Here is an 18,348-nt window from a genome sequence, read left to right on the forward strand (position 1 = left end):
CATAAGATAGATCTCCAGATTTAGGGTGAGGTTCTGATAAACCAGGTTTGTACCGTAGGGGTTTGGGGCCTTTGAGTGCATTATGTAAGTACAGTCCTCACAAAGACAGGCATACAAGAGTGTGTGTGTGTGTCCAGCTGCTGCCACATGCCAACACGTCTCAGCTTTGTTCTATTTCTGCTGCAGGACTCAGTCATGGTCTTTATAAAGCAGGTGAGGACACACACACACAGAGACAGAGAGGAATGCTGCTGGAACTTTCCGGCAGAGGCGGCGGCGGTGGGCGTGGTTGTGGTCGGAGCATATAAACAGCCGGGACACAGGACATCAGGCATCCAGACAGACAACCTCCAAACTGAAGCAACTGATCTGCTCTGAAACCTCCTTCACCAGGATGTTGTGTCCCAGCGTCTTCCAGTCATCCCCCGTCACCATGAGGCCTTTCCTGGACCTGCACTGGCCCGTCCGCAGCCTGTGGCCCGAGACCCGGCCGCTCTTCTACCAGATAGAACAGGAGATGATCCGCCACATGCAGGAGATGAGGCAGAACATGGAGTACATGGAGAGGCTGCACCAGAAGATCTTCGATGAGATCGACCACACCTCCTCCTCCTCCTCCACGGCGGTCTTCAAGCCCATCACCTTCCAGGAGCTGGGGAGGGACGGCAGCAGCTTCGCCCTCAGCCTGGACACCAAGGAGTTCTCCCCAGAGGAGCTGTCGGTCAAACAAGTGGGCCGGAAACTGAGGGTGAGCGGCAAGACGGAGAAGAAGCAGGACGACGGGAAGGGCTCCTACTCCTACAGGTGTCAGGAGTTCAGGCAGGAGTTCGACCTGCCAGACGGCGTTGACCCCGAAACTGTCACCTGTTCGCTGGTGGGTGGCCGGCTGCAGATCCAGGCGCCCAGGGAGAGACCCGCTAATGACGGAAAGGAGAGGATCGTCCCCATCAGCGTCACCTCCACCCCGGCCATCACCACCACCACCTCCTCCTCCAGCGGGGGGCCGGAGGGCACCTGCACCTCCCCCTCAGAGAGCAGCCCTGCTGACAAAAACTGAAAACAGACTGATCTTTGTTGTGTGGTTTTACTGGACGTGACGGATGGAGATGTTCTCAGCCTGCACTTTGATTTTTAACTGTTTCTAATAAACTCTTCACATTATGTTTCAAGTGTCTGAGAATTTCTAAATGTTTTCCCTTTTAAATCTCCTCTAATAACACACTTTAATAGACTTGCTTTTATGTGAGGTTCTGCTTTATTTAGTTTTAGTGTTTAATTCTGTATTATGTCCTGTTTATTTTAGATGTTCTCTCGTTTTATTTTACTTTAAGCTGCCTGTTTCTTTGGTGTGATGTCATCTCTCTAATTCTTTAATTCTCTAAGTTTTCTGATTTTTAATTTTAACCTTCAATTTTATTCTTTAACTTTTAATTTGCCTAGTTCCGTTGTTTGATATGAGTGCTAATCTAGCTAATTATTCATTTAATTTATTATCATTTTTACTATTTATTTTAATTGACTGATCTCTTGCTTGGTTGTCTGTGTTGCATGTTTTGACTGTCAAAGTGCTTTGTGAATGCTGTTCTTAAGGGTCCTATAGAAATAAAGTTATTATTTTTATTATTATTGAACTTCTGAAATAGTTTCTTAAAATCGCAAAAGCACAGAGGGAAGCATCACAGCAATTCCTAACATCATGTTGGATTTAAAATTATTTTATACCTTTTGGATTTCTTTGTCTTAGGTTCATGAATAAATTACAACTAACTGTTAATAATAACAAGTATATTTAATGACCCACTTCAGAAACTGTTCATGTTTATGTTAATACTTGTTTTACTACTAACCTGACATCTTTCTTACTGTTCTGCATATCTTCACTAACATTTAAGAGTAAGTTGTTAGTTGGCGATGCAAATTAATTCACATGTACAACATTTATTCAAATAAAAATGTTACTTATTGTCCGGTTGTGATTTTTTCTTTTACCTAATTAACATTATTTTCAGGTAGGACTTTTTCTCACATAATTTTGTTATATTACTCTTACCTTATGACTTATTTGCTCAGAAATTTGTTATATTATTTTCACGTCACAACTTGTTTCCTTTATGAGTTAAACATTTTTCTCATACCTTTTGTTTTACATTATTCTTGATGTTATGACTTTGTTTCTTTATGAAACTGCTGCATTATTTTTATGGTGTGACTTTTTCTCCCTCACAAATTTTTCAACCTAATCTCATGTTACTGTTTTTCCCTCATGAAAATTTTAATTTTTATGTTACTATGCTTTTTAAAAAAATTCTTATGCCAACTTTTCTCACTTTTAAACAGCAACAAGATAACATATTTCCAGTCTGGTTTTAGAAGCTGCTGCCAAGCTGAGACAAATGATCTCATTGGCACCTTGGACAGGAAACAGCATTGTGCTGCCTTATTGGTTGATTTTTCAACAGTGTTTGATTCAGTGGATCATGAACTACTTCTAGACAAACTCAGATATGCTGGTTTTGGTTCCAAGGCTCACAAATGGTTAAAAAAATGAGTTAACAGGTAGAACTCAGTGTGTCCAATCAGAGCCACAAATCAGGCCTTCCTGAGTTAACAAAAGGTGTGTCCCAAGGTTCCATTTTGGTAAAGACATTCAAGCCAATGTGCATCTGTATGCAGATGACACAATCATCTATACATCTGCTCCTTCTGCTGCCCAGGTGATAAAAGAACTTCAGACTGCATTCCAGTTATTATAAAGAGCTTTAGAGGATCTAAAATTTATTTTAAACACCCAGAAAACAAAGCTTATGATTTTATCAAAGGATCATTTACAAAACTTTCACAATCTAACCATTTTTACATCTGATTGTAAACTGACTGACAGGGTGTCCTCCTATAAGTATTTGGGAATATGGATTGATAAATGTACATATCTCTAATTTAGTTGAGAAACTCAAATTGAAGATTGGACTTCATTTTAAAAATAAAGCATGCCATATTCTCTGCAAAGAAAAAACTTGTGAAAACTGCCTTTCTATGTGTGATTTATTATGGTGATCTACTGTACAGACATGCAGCCTCCTTCACCTTAGAGAAACTTGATTCAGTGTAACGTGTCGCTCCATTTCATTTCAGATGCAAAATCTCTCACTCACCACTATTATTTATGATTTGGTTGGCTGGACATCACTAAGCATTCGTAGACAACAAAACTGGTACATGTTCATTTATAAAGCTCTGCTAGGCAAACTCCCAGAATATTTCAGCACCCTTCTCACTTTCAGGTTTAGCAGTTATCATCTGCGCACCTCTAAGTGGTTGCTTTTGAATGTTCTCTGGGTTCTAAAAGACTTTGAGAAAGCAGCATTCTCCCATCATGCACTGTGGTCATGGAATAATCTTCAGAAAACTGTAAAGATTCACATCCATTAATGAGCTAAAGAGTATCATAAAGAATACAGTGAAGGAGGAACATCAATGTTTTTCTTGAGATGTCCTTGAATAGCAGTCAATCTGTTTTGTTGTTTTACTGTTTATTGTATACCTCCCCTGTCAAAAGGTTTAGGACAATTTCTAATTTATTTGAATGAGAAAGTGTCTTAAAACTTTTGACAGTGGGTGTACCCGTTTTATATAACTTTTTAATCTTGTATGGCCGCTACCTCGCCCAGGTCTCCCTTGTAAAAGAGATTTCTAATCTCAACGGGACTTCCTGATTAAATAAAGGTAAATACATTTTAAAAAATAGTCAAATGTTTTCTTTACTTAGAAATATTTGCAAAAATAACTTAGAAAAACCTATAATTCTTCAAACTATAATACACAAATGCAGCAGCAACAATAAACACAAGACACCAGTTTCCCCTTTCTTTGTAAAATAATTCTCAGTAAACTTAATTTATTCACAAACTGCTTTTCAAATTGCCATGTGGTCAGTTTTTTTTTAAATCACATACAATAAAAAACATTTCTAAAAGACAAGAGATGTCCAAGACTCTCCGCTAACTCTGTACATGACTGCTCCTCCGCCGTTCCTCAAGCATTTTTTAAAATTTTCTCAAACACGATGCGTTCATCACGACACCTCGCCGCGCTCAGACATCAGATTAGAAATATTAAGAAAAAACAGCAGAAAATGATGAACAGAAGGACTAAAAATTTAACAGCTACAGTACACATTTCCTTTTCTTCTCCGTTAGTGTTTTCTTTTCCTTTTTTTTTTTCTTTTTAACATCTTGATTTACAGAATAATAGAATATGTTCAGTTAAGGCTTATGCTGGGCGTTATGGACCAGTCAACGGAAACAAACCAACAAATCAGGAGGGCCGAGTGTGTTAATGGGGACACGATGTGATTATGTAGTTCAGAAGAACAGTGTGTGTGTGTGTGTGTGCCGTTTTTGGATAAAATACTCTTTTGTTAAGAGATTCTTCATGTTCAATCACTTGATAAGTTTGGGTGAAAGTCAGACTTCCTAACTAGCAATCTCATTGCAAACTTGACTTTAAAGGACTACTTCAGCAATCTGACAAATAGCCGCTTTAGCCGTTAGCACTGATGCTAACCCATAGCAAACTTTACCTTCGAGGAGTACTTCAGCAATTTGACAAAAAGTCGCTTTAGCCGTTAGCTCTGATGCTAATTCTGTAGTCACACCAGGTAAACGTTGCCATCTTTTGTCGTTATTGAGTGAAACCAGATCCAAATAAACAGCAACGCCTATAAAATGAGCTGAAGAGCTTGTTTTAGTGCTGATATTTTATTGTATTTGGATGGAACCGTGAGCTGATAGTTTGGAGACACCACTGTGAGAACATTTTCACCAAGTAGGAGATTTAGTGATGCTATTCACTAAAAAATAATGTGAATTCATTGTCATGGTGTAACTTTAATCTCATGTTATATTTTCCAGATAAAACTGTCACTTTATTGTGTTACCACTCTTTCCCTGGATGATTTTTTAATTTTTTGTCACGCTAAGACTTATTTCTTGTGACTTTATTCTCATGTTATGACTTTTTTTTAATGGAAAATTTGGACTTTCATAATAAATTTTTTTCCTTGGAAAGTTGTGAATTTATTTTCAAGGCACAACTTTATTGTGGTATTTCTTTATCCTTGAAAAACGGTGACCTTTTCTCTTATTACGTTTACTAAGAAAATTGTGACTATTTCTCACATTACAACTTTCCCCATTTGAAATTTCTGACTTTATTCTCATGTTTCAATTTTTCTCTCCTTTAAATAATCAAAATAAAGTACAATAACGCTGTAAAATGTCTAACAAATCGACAATAGCATCGATTTAAAATTCCAAGTCGGAGTTTAAATGTGATGTGAATGTCACAGAACACCTCAGATCTGTCTGGCCCTCGTGGTTTACTAGTTTATTGCTAAGCTAACCACATCTGGACTCCAACTTCAATATTTGCATTTCTCAAATTGTTGAACTACTCCTTTAAGGGAGCTAAATCTGAATGTTCTTCACAATGTGACAGAACAGGGGGGAAAAACAATTACACAAAAGGAAAATGCTGCATTTTATCCTCACAAACACAACAGTGCCCCACAGAGGCAGACTGCAGTAACTACACAAACTGTGAAACATATTTTAGATATTTAACTTTGCTTTTATGCTCTTTAAGGCCGAGTATAAATCAGTGCCACTGACATTTTGCTCATTTAAACTAATGAATTGAAATGCATAATGTGATGTTGCTTAATCAAAGACAGCAGTCACTACTACTCTGGCTGTTTGGAATTTAGCGCTGCTATTTCTATTTCTTTTTTAGTGTCGTTTGTGTCTCAGATTGAATTTAAATGCAGCAACTAATCACAAAAATGTTAGAGAAGAAGTTGAAATGTATTAGCCGAGAGCAGCAACTGTTGCTTGAGTTTTATCACAACTGGATGTAAAAGTGATGTTTCTAAGGCGAGTTAAAACGTCAAAAAGTCAGATTCAAGTCTCAGTTAGTGCGTTTGGCCTCTGTGGGGCAGCAGAGCTCAACAACATAAAACCACCTTCTTTCTTTATGGAGTCAATTCACTGCTTTTTGTTTAATTTAACAGTAAAGTTCAGACGACGATAATCCATCAGGCAGCGCTCAGAAACTTCTACTTTCTGGTATATTTTTATAGCAAATCCCTTTCTGCTGCATTTGGGAACAACTCCCTTTTCAAACATGTTGATTGTCTTCTGGGTTTGAGTTTTTACCCAAGATGCAATCTTGGCACCCACTGGAACGATGGCGCATGATGTATGATTTCAGATGCATCCTCACACGACAATAAAACAACAGCGAATAAAAAATAAAAGCTGCCAAACACGGACCGTGATGGATCATCTTCAGTCTGAAATCTGACAGAGGATTTGAAGTGATCAACAGGAATGTGATTCTCAGTTTAAAAAAAATAAAAAACAAAAACAAAGAAGCAGCATGGACACTTAGTGAGACCTTTATGGTTCTCTTTTTGTTCTTTTTTTTGGTGGGTTTCAAGTGAAAATCATAGTAAACTAAATATACAAAACAACCAGTGCGAGATCAACCCTGGTGACTTTCCACGACTGAATCCAGACCGAGTGTAAAAGCAGCCAAAACGAATGTAATTACATTTAATAAAAATGTTTTAAAATTTCATCATATTTTTTTGCTCATGTGAAAATGAAAGAACACATGAAGATAAATACTGGAGCTGCAAGATGTTGACTTAAACAACTAGCTTTAACATTTTCTAAAAGTAGCAATATTTAATGTGAAATAAATCTCAAAAACAAAGTGATTCAGTAAGATTTACTGGATGGATTTCATTCAGAGCTGCTAGTCTTCAACAGTTTTTACTAACAGAACTGTCATTTAATTATCAACTGTTAAATTAATCTTCAACTATTATGATAATCAAATAATCACTTCAATTTTTAAGAGAACCAAGTATAAATTTGCTGATTTCAGCTTCTTAAATGTGAATGTTTTTTTCTGGTTTCTTTTCTCGTCTACGACAATAAACTGAACATGTTTGGGTTGAGAACAAAACAGGACATTTTTGGATCAACAATTTTCCCCTTTCAATCATAAATAATAATTCCCAGGTGTGTCTGTTTTGTGGATTCTAGAAAGTAAATATGCGATTTTAGAAAAACCTCAAGATTAAATACAATTAAATGTATTAAATGCAGTTATTTTAATCACTTATTATTTTGGGTTTTGAATGTCACAGGATGGTCACAATTCACATCACAGAGTCTTACATCCAAAGATGGTGTCGTTAATCATTTTCTTCAGCCACGGATTCTGAAGCTACAGTTGATTTTAAACCATTCTGATAATCGATTAGACTCATTTTTTTGGTCTAAATTCAATGATTGCAACTGGTATATTAACTCCATTATAAAAGCAAAGTGACAATCTTAAGGTTGTGGACAGCACAAGGCCATGTTTTCTTTTGGGAAACACACTGATTGAAAATTTTTCACAATTTTCTAACAATTTAGGGACCAAACAAGCAAATTATTAATCAGGAAATTGATTAAAAGAATAATCAACAGTTGCATCAACAATGATCAACAATAATAGTTGCAGCTCTGTCATGGAGGCAATTCAAGTCATTTCTGTCGGACCTAACTTGAAACTTATTCAAAATTTGTCAAAATTTGTCGAAAAGATGATAAAAATTTACGGTATTTAGTATTTATTATTGTGGGTTTTTTTGTACTGGGCTATTTATGATATTTATTACTGTAAGGTCTTTTTTTTTTTGCACTTAACTCTGCTGTATGGATGCTCCGAGCATAATTTCGTTGTCCTTGTGACAATGACAATAAATAAATAATAATAAATATTCTGAAAAAAATGTCTAAAATGACAAAACAGTTTAGAATGAATCAAATTGTCCAAAATGACAATAATCAATAAATAAACGGAGGAATGTAAAAGCAGACCGTCTGGATTCAACCTGGACACGAGTCACATGATCACCAGGACAATCACACACACACACACACACACACACACACACACACACACACACACACACACACACACACACACACACACACACACACACACACACACACACACACACACACACACACACACACACACACACACACACACACACACACACACACACACACACACACACACACACACACAGAGAGAGAGAGCTCGTAGTGTTTTCAGTGACAGGTGTGTGCAACAGGAATGTGCAAACACTCAGGTGAACGACAGCATCAGCGGCTACCTGCCCTCAGTGAAGCCCGACGGGACGCCGCGGTCCCTGAACGCATCACCACGCCGAGTTCACGTGACTCTACCAGGTAGCGTTCGGGGCTCAGATGATCCGTGAAACTCACCTGAAAAATCATGATTAATGTTGAACCTGATAGTTCAACAGGCTGCGGCTGCAAGAGTCATTTAAACACGCAACTTTAAGACATTTTATTGCCTCAAATTCTTTTTTTTTTTTTTAAACTTGTAGGATGGTCTTTTCTCCTTTCCTCTACAGATACTAGATTTTATCCTTCCAGCTCATTTATCTGTGTAATAATACCAGTTATTTTTAGGTGTAAAGTTGCCGCTTTGGCTCAAAAATTAAGCTAAAATGCAGACAATGTGAAACTACTTTTTAGATTTTGTTAAATTTGAACAGAGTTATTATTGAATTAACTTCATTTCATTATCAAAATAATATTACCAAGTTAAATTTGTGCAGAAATGGGTGACCTGAATCTTCTAAGCCTGACGGTGGATTAAAAGTAGAGCTGGATGATATTATTGATCTATTAAATATACTGATAAATGCTGTCATTTTTAGAAAATGTTGTCGCTGCACTGTCTTAGATTCTGCTCAGAGTTTAAGTTTTTGTTATTCAAGACTCAAAACTACAATCTGGAAAATGAGTTCACTGAATATCATGTTTTCAGACACGGGGATTTTTGTATTTTTACCCTTTTGTATTTTTACAGCCATTTGAAAGGTTTAACATCTCCATAAATACAATTCCTACAGTCAATTTGAATCAGTGAGACACAAACCAAACTGTTTCTAGAAGATCCAGATGATTGATTGGCTGAAACAGTAGCCAGTATTTTTTTTTTTTTTTTTTTTACAGTCCCTTGAAAATGGGAAAAAGTGCAGCATCTTCAAGCAAAGGTGCTGCTTTGGCCTAAGAACATTCCTCCAACTGTGTGTATATATATATATATGAATAATTTCTAATTTTCAAACAAAAATAGACACTTTACTTGACATTTCACCAACTTTTGAGGCCTCCAACATCAGTAGAATCTGATGTGTGGGAAGACAAAGTCCCAGATCTTTGCAATTTTGACAAAATGTCGCCAAAAAAAGTTGCCTCCGTGTTTTCTTCATAACAAATGCGTAAACTCTAAACAACATATTTCCTAAATTCTGTCTAATTTGACACCTGTCTGAAATGCACTGATGTATAAATGTAATTCTTTCAAATCATTTCAGAAAAAGGCGCCTGGGGTCGTATAAAAATGGTGTCATTGGACAGTTTGTCCAGCAGGGCGGCGACGTTTTTTACAGCACCGTCTGCAGTGCATGCAGCAGAGCACATAGCACTGTTGAGCAGATGGGAAATTTAAAACTAACCTGTGAAATGTTTAACAGCGACGCCATTATTTTTTCAATATAACCCGAACAAACTCAAATTTGGGATAATTGTCCTAAAAATGGGTTCAGAAGAAATCCTTTCATTAATTTCTCAGTTTGCTTCAGTTTTTTTTTTTTTTTTTTTAAATTGGTGATGCGGCACCATTTTTCTCTGATAACTGATGATGAAGCACGATGAGCCTGACTGATTAGGGATCTTTTGAGGCTTTTGTTTTTTCACTGCGGTGGTTTGGATGAATCAGCTGAACCTGCTGCGTGGTCGCTGGTCGGCGTGGTGATGACAGTTCAGGTCGCTTCACGGCGAACGCCTCATCAGACTGTAAAAGAGACTTGACGGCTGGAGGAAACCTGGACTATCCGAGCTTAGTGGAGGCGGTCACTGTACGACACACAGCAGAGACGCTCCAGCTGAAAGTCCTTAACGCTGGCAGCCACATCATCACTGTCGTCATCAATCAGCTCATCCAATGAGAGAAGGTGTTGTTCCTGAGAGCCTTGCTGATTGGTGGCAAGGAGGTGCCAAGTGTCGAGACGATGGTGGTCCATGACGAAGGGGGTTTAAATTAAAACTAAATTAGAAAACAGAGAACAGCCTTCATTTACAAATACGTCAGTTTTCTTCTATTAAGTTCAAGTCCAGTTCTGTACAGTCCCTCTCGAACACGGCCTGCTGCGCCGCCTCGCGGTCGTCTGGCTCCTCCTCCCCGTCATCGTCGTCGTCCTCGCGGCACTCCTCGTCGCTCTCGCTCAGCGGTCCGATGCTGGTCCTGCCCAGACACTCAGCCGGCGAGCAGGAGCCCCGGAAGTCGCCCATGAAGGGCTCCATGCCCATGCAAATGTCGCCACCGCAGGCCAGCCTGCTGCCGCCGCGCTCGAGACACTGAGGGTCGATGCTCCGAGTCTGCAGGGACGACAGGAAGGAAGACTTTAACATCACAACCAGCAGATATTTCCAATTGTCTGTTCATTATTTGCTGGAACTAATACATTAATGGACTACTTGTTGCACTTCAGCTGTAAGAAGACAGAAAGCAGAAATTAATAAATCAACAGATAAAATCTCTTTAAGGATCCTCACTGAGTGATGACACCTGAGCGGCTTCTTTACATGATTGCTGATCAATCTATTGATAATTTATCTGATTAAAGGTGACAGCTCCATCTTCACACTATGATCAGATCTGTGAGCTCCTGCAGTACCTGCGTCATCTTGGTGAAGTCGAGGACGGGTCGGGCGCAGGGTCGGTCGGGGTCACGGCGTCGCTTCAGACCTGGTTTGAGGAGCAGCAGGTCGCAGGGCTGCGAGTGGCAGCGCGGCAGCTGCGGCGGGAGGCTGCGGCGTAGAGATGACGGCGTGCTGCAGGCCGAGGACGGCGAGGCGGGCACCGGGACCCCTGTGGTCGGTCCAGCAGCGGCGGGGCAGCCCGGCGGAGGCATCGCCGACTGGCTCGGAACCGGATGAGGGGGTAGGAAGGTGGAGGCCGCCGAGTCTCTGATGAGCACGGGGGAGAGGGAGAAACGCCTCTGAGGAGGGGGAGGTGGGTGGAGGGGTGAGGGCGAGGAGGAGCATGAGGACGGTGAGGGGAAGAAGCAGCAGCAGGCTCCTCCCCCCGCCGCCGCCTCGCTGGGGTCCCAGGGGAAGGTCCAGGGCAGCGGGGAGTCCGGCGACAGCGCCAGGCTGAAGAAGGTGGGGCTGGACGAGGAGTGCAGCGACGAGTTTAGGGAGGAGCTGGGAGCTCGGAGAGGACAGGCTCCGCCCCCCGCTGCTCCCACACCTATACCCCCTCCTCCCGCCCCTGCGGCCACACCTGCAACCCCTCCTCCAGCTCCCCCGTGGCACTGCTGGCGGCTGACGGGAGTCCAGACCCGCGAGGCGCTGGGCCGCCAGGTGTAGCGGCAGCGTGACAGGTCCTCGGGCACCGACAGCGAGCGGCAGTGGCGTTTGGGGGGTGGAGGAGGAGGGGGAGGCGGCCCGGGCCCTGGAGGGGGCGCCGCCGCTCCAGGGAGGGACAGCTCGGACGCTGAGGTGCTGGGCGCCAGGGGCCGGTGCTGCTGCGGCTGAGCGGCGGCCCCGTCCAGGGGGTCGCCGCCCTCCTGCAGGTGAGCATCTGGGGGCACCAGGGGCACGGGGCCGGGGGGGAAACTAGAGCTCAGTAACCCCCCCTGCAGGCCGGACTTGGAGGGAGGGCAGAGCTGCCAGTAGCTGCTCTCTGAGAACACGAACACACACACAGTTAGAGACAGTCATGTGACCACGTTTCAGACATGAACATGTGACACTGCTGTCAATAATAATTTTAACTATCGATTCATCTGATCTTTAGGCTCCTCACATAACATGTCTTTAAAAACAAGGTTTAATCCCTGAAAAGTCAAAAAGTGCCTCTGACCTGATTCTATCTGCAATAACTTTATAGAATGCTGTCATGCAAACTGTGACCTTCATACTATGAATATTTTCATAGTGTCAGACCATTAAAGTACATAAAGGTGGTCACAAGTACAGCAGACAGAAACTTGAGTGAACTTTCAGGGTTCATCTCACCCTGTAAGATGGCGACACACATTAGAAAATTATTTTAACACAGAAAGAATCACGTGCGTAAAAATGAGACTTCTCATTGTCTATAACTTTTTCTGACCAAACACACACAGACTGTTAGTTTACACAGAATGCACTCTGGTGAATCATCAGAAAACTGCTGCAGTTAAAGCTGTGATATATCACACAATATTATATATGCTCAAATTTAGTTCTGGAAAAAATACGTTTCCTCTTCAGATTGTGACACCAAGATGGATGAAAACTGCAGATGTCGACCCACTTTACTGATGAATGCACACATTTCCTATTCATTATTCAATTCTGTCTACGTTTCTGCTTTAGCTTCATTTAATTTTTGCCAACATTCTAATTTGGTTCTTGTTTCCTGAAATGTTGCATCATGGAACATGTAGGAATAAAGTAGATAAAAAACACTCACCAGGCATCAAGCCATCTGGGGGCCAGCACTCTGCGAGGGTTTTCGGGTCCAGCAGGGACTAAAAGACACAAACAAAGACATTACAGGGACGTTCACAGGGAGTCGATCCTCTCACCGCCAAAAAAAGGATAAAATCACGAATTAATCTTGCAAACTGCTGATGTTGCGCTTTTCTCCTCATGAAGGTAACATCGGAGATTTATGAGAGCGTATCGACCACCTAGTCGACCAGAACACCTGCTACCAACTGTACTGAAAATCCCTCAACAGCTCATCAAGTATCGGCGTATTGTGTTTGGCAAGACATTCACACAAATTCAACTCTGACTTTCTGTAGCAGTGATTGTCTTTAAAATGTTGTTTTTACACTGTGTACTGACAGCAGCCACAACCTGCACTTTATGAACTTACTGCAATATTTGATGGGAAATACTAAAATGTATGAGCTGCAATATTCTAATATATAGGATATACAGGGGATCCTCGGTTTACAACTTCCTCGACCTACAGCGTTTCGTCATTACGTCAGAACAAGTTGGCGAGTGGACGAATACGTTGTCACACAGTGCTATAAGAGGAAGACGGCTTTGCTTACATTTATTACTGGTTCTACGACACGTACAGTATTCATGACTTTTCTGAAGGACTGATTGATATTTTTATACAAGTCATGTGAGTTCTGACTTACGGCAAAAATCAACTTATGTCACGCCGTAGGAACCCAACTCAGACGTAAGTCGAGGACCCCCGTATACACATACGCTACCGTTCAAAAGTTTGGGGTCAATTTCATGTTTTCCATCAAAACTCACACTTTTATCCATGTGCTAACATAACTGCACAAGGGTTTTCTAACCAACAATGAGCCTTTCAACACTATTAGCTAACACAATGTAGCATTAGAACACAGCGGTGATGGTTGCTGGAAATGTTCCTCTGTACCCCTATGGAGATATTCCATTAAAAATCAGCCGTTTCCAGCTACAATAGTCATTTACCACATTACCAATGTCTAGGTTGTATTTCTGGTTAATTTAATGCTACCTCCATTGGAAAAAAAAAAAATGCTTTTCTTTAAAAAATAAGGACATTTGCAATACACATACATACATATATGTATATATATATATATATATAGATAGATAGATAGATAGATAGATAGAGGTGTGCGATAAGGCGAGACCTATCGTCATGACGATAGAAAAGTCTCCACGATAGGCCTTTTTAGAGTTATCGTATATCTCGTGATAAAGTCACTGCATTAGACAGTGAATGCACGTTCTATGATTTGCAGCTCTATACTTGTATGGTACGACAGTATCGTTTGCCAAAAATAAAAGATCTACAAGCTAACAACGCGTCGCTGTTGTGCTGCGACGCAACGCGTTGCCTTGTTGAAAATCTGTTGTGTTCTCAGGAGCGGGAGCGGGGCTTGTGGAGACGGTCTGGGCGGGCCGCGGCGGCGGCGGCTGCTGCTTGTGGCGGAGACGGCCCGAATATTCGGATCCGTTCGTCTGGTCTCGGGTCCAAATTTTGCCTTCGTTTTGTCTTGAGTTAAACTGAAGAATTCCCAAACAGCGGAAGGCTTCAGCATCTTGTCTTGTGTTTATGCAACGCAGTGAAGCGTGACATGAGAGTTGGCAGCCACCCGGCCATTCGGGTGGTGTTTACAAACCAGGCGTAAACTAACCGTGCCGTCACCCGTTGATTTCAACACCAAGAAAATGAAGCCCGGATTTTGCTACTTCCTGGTCGCCGTTTTGGATTTTTTGGAGCCAGTGACGTAAAAAGCGTCAACAAACAGGCTGGACCGGAGAGCAACTAGGGGCAGGATTGGCTGAGAACTCTTATCCCGCCCACATTTTACCGCAGAGGCTTCTGTTGCCGTCTATCAAGTATAGCCACGCCCCCTTGCTCCGCCAACTTTAACGATTTATTTAAAATTCAGTATTGATTTATTTTAAGATCGGCCACCTGATCTCTCATTTTGACCATGAAAACTAACGGGAAAAAAATCCTGAGCTGTAGAAAATCAGTCTATCAAATTTTATTTTTTCCAAAAATGAATTGGGGTCTATGGAGAAAAAGCTTTTTGGAGCCAACCCTAGCGGACGGCGTGATATTGCAAGTTTTTGGCACTTCTGGGTTGGCTTCAATTCTGGAGCCAGATGCTACGTCCACTATATATACAGTCTATGTTACAAACACGAACAGAGGAGCCGAGATGAGCCGAACATGACGGGATTAGCCGAAGTGGGCTGAAGGGAAGAGACGAGCTCTGAATATTTTCGTCTGGGGGGAGGAAGGGGTGATCACATGTATATATTTTTAAGTGATCACAGGACGGGATGAGCCGATATGAGCCGAAGGCGGAAGGAAGACAGTAGCGCCGCATATTCTTTCTGCCCGGTAGCGTCCGACGGGCACACACCAAAAAAAAGCTAAGAAAACACTGGTCAGCTTTTTGAAGACCTCTCCTGTAACGGCAGCTGGCATATCTGCTTCATCCCTAAAAGAAGCAATAGAGGCAGAATTGAAGTCCTACCTGTCAGGACCAAATGCAGACAGTGAAATGGACCCTTTGGAATGGTGGCAAAAATATGAGGGAAACTTTCCAAGGGTTAGCCACCTAGCTAGAAAGTATCTGTGTGTTCAAGCAACTAGTACTCCTTCAGAGCGAGTGTTCGGCACTGGTGGCAATACTGTCACATGCCAAAGGGCAACTCTCAAACCAGAGAAAGTTGACCAACTGATTTTACTGGCAAAAAATCTGTGATCGTGTTCAATGAGTCTTACAAAAAGCAAAAAAAAAAAAAAAAAAAGACTTGAAAGACACGTTCTAAGTCTAGTCAGGATTCAGACACTATTGCACTTGGTTGGTTCTGTTGTTCTCATATTTATTTATTTTCAATAAGGTATTTACTATTTATATTGTTTTTCCCTTTTGAAACAGATACAGTTATGCTTAAGTCTTTGCACTTCAGGTCTAAAGTTTACATTTTAATTTAACTGCTTTGCACTGACCTTTCCTCATTGATGTATTTTATTTTGTTTACTCTTATTCCTTTTTATGTTTATTCTAGTAGTGCAACCTGAAACAATTGTTTTACTGAGAAACTGTGCCTTGAATATAGCGCACTTTACTTTGTTGTTTACCGGAAGACGTTGCAGAATAAAACCAGAGCAACTAGTCTAAATGGTCTTTCGTTTAGTTTTTGTTACCCTGTAGGTGGTTCTCTTGTTAAGTAACTTGAAAAATAACCATAAAAACCGCGTTAAAAAAATATCGTGATAGTATCATGACACTGGTTGAAAAAATATCGTGAAACTATATTTTCCCATATCGCACACCCCTACACACACCCCTACACACACACACACCCCTACACACACACACACACACGGTGACAAAAACATGAACTTTTTAACAATCCAATAAAACCAAGAGTGATGGAAGAAAAATATTTTATTCATAGTAATTGAAACCTTAAAACATGCCATTTAAGAAACAATGATGGAATTTTCATTTTTAAAAAATTACTTCCGATAGATGGCGTCCTCCTGTACGAATGCATTCTTGACATCTACCTGGGTCTATCTCAAGAGTAAAGTGTACACCAATCGACCAAGAACTCGGGATGAGTTAAAACAGAGAATTCAGGACGAAATTCACAGTATCCCAGCTGAGATGTTGCAGCTGTCAATGAGGAATCCCAACAGCAGATTTCAAGAATGCATTCGTAGAGGAGAACGCCATCTACAGGAAGTAATTTTAAAAAAAAATGAAAATTCCATCATTGTTTCTTAAATGGCATGTTTTAAGGTTTCAATTACCATGAATAAAATATTTTTCTTCCATCACTCTAGCTTAGCTTTAACTACTGTCAAAGTAGCTAATGTTGTGGCTGTACTTCAGTTTTGCAGGTTGGCTTTTTGTGTTGAAGTTAATCTGATTTCAGAAAGAAGTTATTATGCTTCAGACTGCGTTAGCCGCAGGGTAAGAGGCACAACAAACATCCCTTAACATATAGCAAGTGACTTATTGTGACTTTCTGTGAAACACTTGGGCTGTTTGTATACTGACAGCCAATAGAAACTTTGAGGTAGAAATGTATGCAGAATTCTACTTGTAGGGGGGTTGTAATTATTCATTGTGGATTTACTGATGATCTAGTGCCCTGGTAGTTGAGATAATGATGAGTTGTCATTTTGTCATGTTTCATTGCACATGGGTTGGTCACTTTGCAAAAGTGAACCAAATACACACCAAGCAATACTCAGTGAATATCTGCACAATTTGAGAATGGGTTTTGAAGGCCTAATATAAAGGCCCAAAAAGGCCACCATTGTTAGTCCAGTGAACAGCATCATGCCGCGTCTATCACATGAACAACGTCTCCAGGCACTGGGTATGGTGGAGGCCGGTTTGAGCTACAGTGATGTAGCCAGGCGTATGGGCTGTTCCCAACCCACAATCAGAAGCCTGGTCAAAAGCATGCGCCGACGGATTGCTGCCTGCATTGAAGCAAATGGAGGCCATACTCGGTATTGACTGCTGTGACTTTGTGTTTGGCAGGTGCCGTTTTCTTTTGTGAAATTCTTTATTTTGAAATCATTCTTGAAACTTTAGATTTTTGTTTCTGTATGCCAATATGCTAAACAAATGATTCATATGAAGAAAATCCAGTTTCGGGCTTCAAAATAAAAATTATGTTGAAAAATATGGTCTCAAAGTTTCTATTGACTGTCAGTGTAGAAGACTGTTGTGTTTATTAAACCTGTATCTGCTGCCTCGCCTTCCAAACACAGCTCTGTTAATTCACTGCAGCTCTTATAAATGTGCTCGCCGCTCTCTCTGTGTAAACAATAACTTTCAGTGATTGGCTGCTGTTTGTGACATGCAACCAATCGGATCATTTTAGATCACTGCGGGGAGAGAGTTGTCTACATCAGAGCCAAAGCATCACATTTAATGTATTTTGAAAATATTGGTCAATAAAAATAACACCACCAATAATTTAAAAATGCTAAATATCAGCGATAATAATCCAGAGTTCAGATCTCGTCTGTTCGCTTTAACTTTGAATGAACTACAAACAATAAACAGGACCAGATTCTGTGTGTTCATGTGACCCTCGAATCCCAAACATGATCCAAACCCCGATCAGACTCAGGAGGGGCCCTCAGAAACCCCCTCAGACTGAAAGACCGAGGCGGCAGGTGGGACACTCACCAGGTAATAGTCCCCCGGCTGAGCAGGGTCGCCTTCCAGAGTCTGCTTCCTCAAGCTCTCCACCAGCAGTGTGACCACAGCATGGTGGCAGGGGACGAGGGGGGAGACGGGGGAGGGAGGCAGGGAGGAGGTGGGGAGAGGAGGGGGAGAGAGTGGGGAGGAGAGTGGGGAGGAGAGGGGGGAAGGAGGAGGAAGAGGAGGAAGGAGGGGAGATCTTGGGGCGTCTGTGTGTCTGTCCGTCTGGTCCTTCAACACTAGAGGAGAGGGGGAGGGGCTGAGGGCCGAGACTCCTCCTCCTTACCGCCTCAGGGCCAAGGAGCCCCACCCACACTCACAATGACATCATCAGTCAGCTGTTGGCCCGGCAACACACCTGGAGGGAAGGGAGATGCAGGTGAGTGTTGCAAAAATGTTCACTGAAACACTTAAATTGACTACAAAGACACAAAACAGTCACAAAAGAGACACAGGACAAACACAAAGACACAAAATGACCA

At 41.4% G+C, this 18,348-nt stretch overlaps 2 protein-coding genes across 2 annotated transcripts; one reads left to right on the forward strand and one right to left on the reverse strand.

The window, feature by feature from the left end:
* The first annotated feature begins 219 nt into the window (after positions 1-219).
* Positions 220-1,964, forward strand: LOC110949897 (heat shock protein beta-11-like). Its single transcript, XM_022192212.2, has one exon. The coding sequence runs from the start codon at positions 395-397 to the stop codon at positions 1,055-1,057; it is 663 nt and encodes a 220-aa protein (XP_022047904.1). The 5' UTR covers positions 220-394; the 3' UTR covers positions 1,058-1,964.
* Positions 1,965-3,855: 1,891 nt separating this feature from the next.
* Positions 3,856-18,148, reverse strand: fam53c (family with sequence similarity 53 member C; the record flags this gene model as incomplete). Its single annotated transcript, XM_051938078.1, has 4 exons — positions 3,856-10,535; positions 10,835-11,844; positions 12,619-12,676; positions 17,852-18,148. Coding segments are annotated over 4 exons (1,656 nt in total), but the record flags the coding sequence as incomplete, so codon positions are not given.
* Between the last annotated feature and the right edge of the window lie 200 nt (positions 18,149-18,348).

The sequence above is a fragment of the Acanthochromis polyacanthus genome, chromosome 17, assembly GCF_021347895.1.
Source record: "Acanthochromis polyacanthus isolate Apoly-LR-REF ecotype Palm Island chromosome 17, KAUST_Apoly_ChrSc, whole genome shotgun sequence".
Taxonomy (NCBI): Eukaryota; Metazoa; Chordata; class Actinopteri; family Pomacentridae; genus Acanthochromis; species Acanthochromis polyacanthus.